This window comes from Mya arenaria, chromosome 3 (assembly GCF_026914265.1).
Source record: "Mya arenaria isolate MELC-2E11 chromosome 3, ASM2691426v1".
In the NCBI taxonomy this organism is placed as follows: domain Eukaryota; kingdom Metazoa; phylum Mollusca; class Bivalvia; order Myida; family Myidae; genus Mya; species Mya arenaria.
In genome coordinates this window covers 49,640,835-49,649,854 of record NC_069124.1, presented here as the reverse complement: position 1 = coordinate 49,649,854, position 9,020 = coordinate 49,640,835, and the positions used below count along the sequence as shown (strand labels likewise).

The 9,020-nt window shown below is 34.3% G+C and overlaps 1 protein-coding gene across 1 annotated transcript; it reads right to left on the bottom strand.

Moving 5' to 3' along the window:
- Positions 1–1,144: 1,144 nt before the first annotated feature.
- On the bottom strand, positions 1,145–8,241 carry LOC128226095 (proline-rich transmembrane protein 1-like). The gene is made up of 4 exons (XM_052935987.1): positions 8,229–8,241; positions 7,395–7,600; positions 3,395–3,529; positions 1,145–1,347 (listed from the first exon to the last, which is right to left on the bottom strand). The coding sequence occupies exons 1-4, from the start codon at positions 8,239–8,241 to the stop codon at positions 1,183–1,185; spliced, it is 519 nt and encodes a 172-aa protein (XP_052791947.1). The 3' UTR covers positions 1,145–1,182.
- Between the last annotated feature and the right edge of the window lie 779 nt (positions 8,242–9,020).

Sequence of the window (9,020 nt, the reverse complement as noted above, 5' to 3'; positions counted from 1 at the left end):
ACGTTATTTATCACGTAGTAAACACACACTGATTATCTTACAAGAAGATACTATGTCTCTTTAGATATATTTAGATAAAGGAACCTTGATTAAACTATATACTCTTTCATGCTAAACTCTACCTTGACTCCAAGAAGTCATAAAACCATTGTTCTCAACGTTTCGAGTTGCTTTGGTGTATTTTCTCATTTGTGAGCGCACGGTACCTCCATAGGTGATTGTTTGCTTAAAATATATCTTCAAAATTTTGCTTTAAACACACATCTTTCATCAACGAATCAGTTGTCTGAGTTTAAAAATTGTATTCGTTTTCTAAGTGTGTAAGCTTATTTATGCTCGCACTCGGGCTTGCCCACTAGGCGAGTGCTCCGATACGATTGTTAGACATTATTGGTCTTCAGAACATCTTGCATAGACGGAATGTGACCCTGGTTAGATCAACCCTGGTTCTTTTAAGTGCCCCAGTGTGAAGTACCACTGGCACACGGGACCCCATTTCACGGAAAACAATAAGTATTTTAGTGGTGTGTCGGGGAATCGAAACTGCGACCTTTTGGAATGACAGTCAGGTGTTATACAACTAGACAACGAATCTGCCACAGATCTGGATAGTCCGGTTAAACGTAGGCTTTATTTTACTATCGAAGGTTCCAATTATACGTTATAATAACGGTTTCATGTTTTTACTACTTGCTTATTTCAAATCATTTGATTTTTATAAAAATAACAAAGATTACAGATTTTTGTTTTCCATTTGTTTTATAAGTATACGGCTATTGTGTTAAATTTTTTATTTGCCTCTAAATACGGTCAATATATGGCTTATATAATAATAAAAATTTCAAAATACACCAGGTGCAAACCATAATGGTCAATTATAAAGACAAACATTAAAACAAATTCCGATTATTGTTGCAATATGTGCAGTTGATCACTATTGGAGAGTCAATATCAGTAAGTTTATTGCATTTATAGTCTCATACAAAGTTATTTTTGGAATTAAGAAATGCTGCAAAATTAACCCGAAATACTCAAAGGTCACAGGCTTAACTTGTTTAAGAATGATTGATACATACTTATGTTTTTGATAGTAACTGTAATATATTGACAACTAAAACATTAATTCTACTCCTGGCGTCAATTGTTCTCTTTGACTCCTTTCTCTCTCTCCCCTCTGCACGTCTAATACGATTTGTAGGTGTGTTTTATACCGATAACGGCACGCAGAACAATCGTCAGGATGATGCAGATGATGCCAAGAACTATGCTCGTGATCATCAAGTTCCTGGCGTTGTTGGAGTATTGCTTGGCCATCGCCATGTCACCAGAAGCAGCAGCAGTGTTCGCCTTTAAAATCATGAAAACATGTTTATGAAGATGTTCATGCTATTGCTTTTGTCATTAGTAAATTAAAGGTTGAAAAATGGGTTCATATGCAATAAGATTAACATTATAGACAAGGGCAACATTTTACAATGTGTCAAGTTCACGACGTCAACCATATTCAAACATATTGAATTTTACCAAAAGTGACATCGGTCGTTGGTTAAGACCCAGAGTCAACGCCATTACAAACGATAACTCCCCAGTATCACTTCTTATGATATTCATATTGTGTAATGAACTTAAAAAAGATATATACCTTGGTATTATCGACACCATCCACATACATATATATAAGTTTAGTTGTCAAAAACATAAATAGAGTCGACTGAATTATGAAAACATATACATTTGTTTCTCGTCATTTGTTCATACCTATTGCATACCGTTCATGGACTCTTTGTATAACTGTTGATATTGTATAACAATTTGTATCATGTCATTAGGAGAACGTATGCATTGAAATTACTTGTTGAATCTATTGAGTTGAATTGGTTCTAAACCATTTTTATTTGTTATCAACAGGTATATGGTACATGTGTAAAAAATTTAAATAGTTAGATTATAAAAGCTGTTTTTATAAGACAACTTGGAATGCATCATATTTTTTTTATTATCAATTTAGTTTAGAAATACTAGTATATGTTTGGTTATGAATTGTTTAGAACGGTATAGGTAATAGAAACTGAAACGTACATTGTGTTTTATGGACCACTTAATGAATAACATTAGCTTGAACCGTTCATTTTATAAATGTAAAAACTAAATTGGTATCAAGAGATAGTCCGTTGAAAAGTTGAAGAAATTTGTACATCGGCCCATGAAATTGATGCAGACCATTCCATTTCTGCAAACATGGTAAACATAGTGAACTGTTGTCATTGGCGTACAGTAACTGTACATGTCAAGTTAACATGCCTGTTGCATTGTATGTTGTTAACTTGGTGAGGCATCTGAATAACATTCAGAATAATGGAACAATTGTATTAAAATGAGAGTGAAATAATTTAAATACATTTTCTGTGTTTGTTTTTTTATTGTTATTGTGTAAAATTTATAAAATTGTGAAATTGGGTACATTTCAAGAAAGGTTGGTTTAATTATAACTATTGTTATTATTATTACTTTTACTATTATAATTATTATTATTATTATTATTATTATTATTATTATTATTATTATTATTATTATTATTATTTTTATTTTTTTTATTTATTAGTATTGATGTCTGTTTTGGTACTTAAAACAGACCATGGCACGTCCTATTTAATAAGAAGTAGACTGCCACATAGAGTACTTACGTAATCAACCTGATAAATTCACTTAACATTTTTTTGTGCCCTATGTCAAATCAAGTATGGGGTTTTAGCCTTACAAACTAGTTAAAGCCCACAGTAGACATGGGTTCCATTGAAATCGTGTTTCACGGACCGTTATCATTTACTGTAAACGCTATTTTGTGTGTGGTTTGTCTGTGGTATTTGTTTGTTTTTTATATGTGGTTTTTTGTTTTAGTCTCTAATTTATTTTCGTTTTGGCCCCTGTCTTGCGCCCCTAAGCAGAGTTTATTTTTTAGGCTTGTCCCTGTTGTTAATGAAAGAATTTATTCCTGCTGTAGCACTCCTGTATCATTTCAATTGAGTAGGTAGTGGTTAATGTCATTCTGTTATTTGCGCAGTACAAATGATGGCTTAAATAGAACATCAGGATGAGAATTCAAACAAATATAAACCTGAGTATGTCGGCAAATTATTAACTTTGTTTATGAAAAACTATAATTTCATTTACAGCTTTTAGAAATTACTTGACAAGTGTTCGTGCCACGGTTTCTTATGCCTTTTAAGATATTTCTGTATGGGTAGATTTTATTTAAGTATGTTGCTAGATAATGACTCGACAATTTCGTTTAAGAGATAAGGGTACATATTGTAAAATAATACGAATTGAAACTAAGTTCTGCCATCATAAAGGTAAAAATAAGCAATGGGATCGTGGTCGTTTAAACACAAACCTGAGATGCATAATAGATGGCGCATATTCCTGTTGGCCAGAAGCAGCAAAGGCAGGCAAAAACGGAAGGCCCCATGTAGTCAGGGGGTCGCGGCATGGTGGTCACCACCTCCGGGTACCCAGGCTGGGTCACAATCTAAAATAAAATACGCAGGTTAAACACATCATGTGTAATTTCTACTGGAAGGTAGCAGCTATCCTTGGCTTCAGAACAAAAAAAGTCAGAATCCTTAATTTTAATCTAAGATATATCATTTGTTTTGAATATACGGCTGTAAACAACATGATTTTTATTTGGAAAATATCCTTAGAAGGAACCATATTATCGATGGATTATGATGAGTCTGAGTGTATATATATAACAACATCCTCAGCACCCAAAGACAAAGACGAATATTTCGGGAATTATGAAGATAACAAATTTAAATGGTCGAGTTTCTTCAAATAGTTCAAACATTTATTTGTCCTAGTTTCGTATTAGTATATATTTTCACAATGCTTCCGGCTTTTTGTATCGAGTGATGTATGAAGTGTTGATACTTGAGAACAAGTCATCGAACAATACATGTTTACATGAAAATATGGTCTGCCTTAGCACGTTTACAACTTCCGGTAAATTCTCGGAGAGCGCAAACCATCTTTAAAATTGTACCTGCATGCTAACGTGACCAGCACAAGAGTTTTCAAAGACTATCTTGATGTAACTTCAACTAATATAAATGACATTTTCTGCAGCTTGAATCCAAAAAGAAAATCTATAATCTAAGCCATATAAAATAGTCATTGAATGCGAACACCGAAATAAGCCCGAATAAGTTCCTTTTTCTGTTGCTTCTTTAAGAGCTAGTTCTTTAATTTTATAAAAAAAATACCATGCTCCTTCAGCACAATGTCACCTAATCGCTCCAGTGTTCTCGAGCGTTCTAGCCCTTGATGAAAACAAATCAATAACATGCAGAGTGCTACCTCTTAAGAGATTGTATTAGTGATGCATATATCAGAATTGTTTTATTGTTAATTGTTGTCAATATGAATGTGTTAATTGATAATTATTGTACTCTTAAAACAGACACTTGGATTTATTAGTCATTGCGTATTACACTTATTATAGAGTCATTGAGTGAGGCTTGAGGCTCGCCGGTTTGGAAACCATTGACCAAATTGGCAGAGCCAATATTGATAAGATAGTGACAAAACTCGAAATGATCAGATAAATATCGCGTGCCAAAAAACGTCACGAAGTGGAGTCCTCCAAAAGTGAATCCTAAAATATCAAGGTTATTAAAGCCAAAACGCGTGATGTTTCCAAATACATGTATTCACTACCATGAGAATGAGCATGTCAATGCATGCAGGCGTAAATCTTTCAAGCGTGTCTTGAACAATGAATACAAGGCAATATGTTCCAATATCAATTCTGTCATCAGATGTTATTCGGGGACAATATAGCTGACCAGTATAAATCGATAACTGAGTCGAACATAATTGGTATAACAGTGCGGGCAGAAAATACAGACAGGTACCTGGAACGAAAGACCGTGCCTACCGGAGAAAGGTTCTTTTTTCGGACGCCGCCCATACCCACTGCGATGCCCTTGAGACACAGAGGGGGGGGGGGGATATCCTCGAGTAGGACCGCATAGGGGACGTTTAATTAGAATCCCAAACAACATGCGAGACAGTAAACTGAGCCTGCGATGCAACCGACGTGAGTCACCCTTACAATAATTGCATTAAACAAGCAGGCCGGCTAAAGCTAAATGGGAAAAGTGACCTCTGAAAATAGTGTTTTAGACACTGTCCATGGCTGCACCATAGAATTCTGTTCGCCAAATCAGACTCACGTCCTTGCAACCAAATAAAGTTAAAAGAGTTAATAGTGCAGAATTGTGATATACATACTTTTTGATTTAAAGGAGTCATTCAGCCGGCAGATCATTTCAAAGGAGAATTAAACCCGACAGTGTTTTCAAGGCCCTATTATTATGGTTAAAACAGAGTAATATAACGAGTACATTCATTGCTAAAGGTAAAGTTTATATGAGGGTTTAAATCTTATTACACCTGCTTGTTTCATAGCGTCAAAATACTTAAAATATGCATGTTAAATAGAGTATTTCGCGACACTACCGAATAGATGTTATCTATTTCTGTGTTTAAAAGGGGTTTCACAGCGTTTTATTAGCCTGATATAGACGTTTTTGCTTCAAGGCTTAATCACCAGGCTCCAATTTATCGAAACTTCTTAAGCTTAACTGGCTTAAGTCGCTTATTTCAATTAGCCAAAAAAACATACCATAAAATGATTTTGATTAATGAAATATGGTTTATTCTGATTATCATACACATATTTTTTATATAATTTCTAAAAACTCTTACAGAAGTAAATATAACGCATATTATAGAACAACCAAAATAGTGATCTTAGCTTAATCCTGTTTTAAGGTATTTAAGAAGTTTAAAAAATTGGGACCAGATAAACAATTACATTTCTTGGAGACGAGGTCCAGGACCTGTATATGTAGATACATTTTATTGGGACTGGTCCAAATATAGGTTCTAAGCTTTCCCACCTTTTAGACTGATAGACAGGGTGATACATATAGTACAGACGACAAGGCCGATGGTCTGCTGTTTTTTTCCAGATTGGACAACACAGCTGTTGTATCCGTCGCTGATGAAAATGTGAAAAATGCCATAGCTATTATTATGAACTCATCGAGGAAATTCAACACTAAGTAATATGAAACAAATATCATTAATTGGATTTTTTATTGCGATGAAAACAATGTTAAGGTTTCTAGTTCAATTGTTTGTGATGTTATCAATTTCCTTTAAAAAAATTCCCCCAGAGAATTGACATACAATGTGGTTTTAACGGCGATGAGTGCTATTTCCTCCTTTGATGTTTACAATTTATTGAATTCTCGGTGGGAAGTCACCCAATTATTTCTAGATTTATGAAAAGAACTTTAACATGCGTCCTGCCCTGCCTCGCTATGTGAACAGTTTGGATGTTTTTTTGTGGTCATTTGTCAAAACTCAGCTGATTACCATGTAACTGATTATGCTTATTGTTATTTTTTACCAAAGAGCCCAGTCCTACAGCTGTTAAATATTAGAAAAAAAATAGCCAAACGTAAGATACAGTTACTTATGCAATATATAAATTAGTTAAACAAACAAGACCGGGCTAACATATAAAGGCAATTTAATTTAGACGCTATGTGCATGATGCATAATTTGTGGTTAAAACCTCAGAATTTTATTTCTAACAAAGCAGCGGCAAAAGAGGGGAATGTAGTTATTTGTTCATTGTTTCCAGAAACCATACAAAGCAGTTTTAACCAAAACGATCTCGAGATGGTTATATTAAGTACTAACAAGCGCCGGTATAGACACTACGCAATTCAAAGACCATGAATGCCGCTGGTTGTTCTTCAAAATGTACATTTAATATTTTTATAACAAAAATCTTTGACTGATAGCTTTGCCGAATCTGCTTTGCAAACCGCAGAAAATACTAATTGTATTGATCAATGCAATATATTAAACATAAATGTATATGAACTTTATAACTCAAACGAACTCAAAACATTTTTGACGGTTATTGGTTTGTCTCATTTTGTGAACACCCTTTAAAATATAACTTGGGCCATCACGTGACTTTGTGTTGAAGGATATTTGATAAATTAATCAAGACTTGCCTATAAGGTGAAGTTTAATTGAGATTTACCGAAGCACAACGTCATGTTGATGGCGCTCAAGTACCACACCTATAATGAACCCTCCAATATAACTATGTAACTGAAGCACATAAAAAAGCTTACAGTTCATGACTGGTACTCACGGAAAGTTAAAAAAAATACCAGCTGGGCTTCTGACGCATATCATACTAAAATCCATCACCATGACTTTGTGCTTCGGAGAATTACAATGAAACTTAACAATACCGGTAAGTTTCGTTTAATTTATCAATTTTGCCTGATAAAAAATCGTACCACAGGGGACATGTTTTGCCCTCCATACGGTTGACCCACATATTGTTGCTGGCCTGCACGGACCTCGTATGGCTGCTGGATGGGATATGATTGGCCATACTGCTGATCTGCTGGATTTTGTTGCTGGCCTTCTGGATACTGTTGTCCACCTGGATTCTGCTGACCGTCGTTTTCAGACGTTCCGTAGGGTGGAGGATCATCGAGATCTGAATAAGACCAAATGTTATCTCCCTTGAACTTTGTCGTGTATGGAACAATTCGGATTTAATCCAGGCAAATACCTTCCAAATGTTTTGACAATTTTTTTACAATATTTACTATTGGCCTGATTCATGAAGCATCTTTGCGAGTACGTTTACCTATGTAAAAATATCCCCTCCCCGAGAAAACAAAACAAAAAGAAAACAAACATATAGCTTTCGCTCGCTTATAAAATTGGTAATATGTATAAATATATAAATCTGAAGAATATATTTTTTTCACAAAATTTGCTCTACTCCCTTACCCCGCTTCTCATGTTAGAAAGCATATACCTATAATGTTTGCTAGATATTGGACCTCAAATCCTGATAAAAAGATCTTCTGAAACTTTTCTTTGCAAAGTTTACATTTAATTTAAGTTTCTTCATGACAACGATCCGTGATTGTAACTCACTTATCTAATAAATGTCCCTAAATTTTAATGGAGCAATGGTCCTTTAAAAACATTGACCAATGTATTATTCATAACACTTTCTTTCTTTATCATGGGCCGATAGTACATTTGATTCTCTCTTTAAACCATCAATTCAAATCCAAGTTTACAAATTCAAAAATGAAGCATTCTAAACATACCGGCTTTCTCCATGTCAAATTAGGAAGTTAATGAATCGTTTCAATTAAGATAACAAGATCAAATCCTCTTGCATCCACTTCAAGAAAATGATTAAAGTCTTTTGAAATCATTACTTCATGGTGCGTTAATCTAGCTGAAGAATGAGGTCACGAGGTTAGGAGGCAAGATTTGGTTGGTCAATACAATCGCTATTTGTAATTTCCCGTTTGGTTTGCGGTATTTAGGGGATTTTTCAGGATTACCCGAAACTCAAGATGGTGGTATTATTCAATACTTTGAATCACAACATATGGCGTTACTTGGTATACATACTGGCAAAATAGTTTGTTGTAACTCCAAATAATTCGGGAAATGAAGGAGTATCAAATTAGCAAGGCAGAGTTTGTTCACCTTTTCTATTTTCTATGCACTCTACTTAATGTATTGTTATTTCAGTAATCATAATTATCAAAGATTTGCAAAAGTGGCATTGATCCTGCTGAAAATCTGAATAAAAAATTGGTCAAATACTTTACTGGTTTTGGCCCACATGATCATTCACCCCGGGGCAGATATCGACATAGGCAACTCGTAAAATGAGGTTATGTTTGGAAGTGTTCAAATGACGTTAAAAAATGATATTGTGATTAAAAAGAAATTTGTGTTACCAAAATACATAAACTATATTGATGGTTCTAAATGTTACATGTGTCGAAATATTTATAAGTAATGCATTTTCATTATCCATCAAGTAGAAAATTTACGAATATAGCTAATATAAAAAGTCCTGTGCCATTTGTCATCTTGTTCAA

Coding starts and splice junctions, on each gene's coding strand:
- LOC128226095 (XM_052935987.1), bottom strand. Junction 3,530..7,394: donor GGCAAAACATGTCCCCTGTG/GTACGATTTTTT, acceptor ATTTTATTTTAG/ATTGTGACCCAGCCTGGGTA. Junction 1,348..3,394: donor CCATCTATTATGCATCTCAG/GTTTGTGTTTAA, acceptor ATGATTTTAAAG/GCGAACACTGCTGCTGCTTC.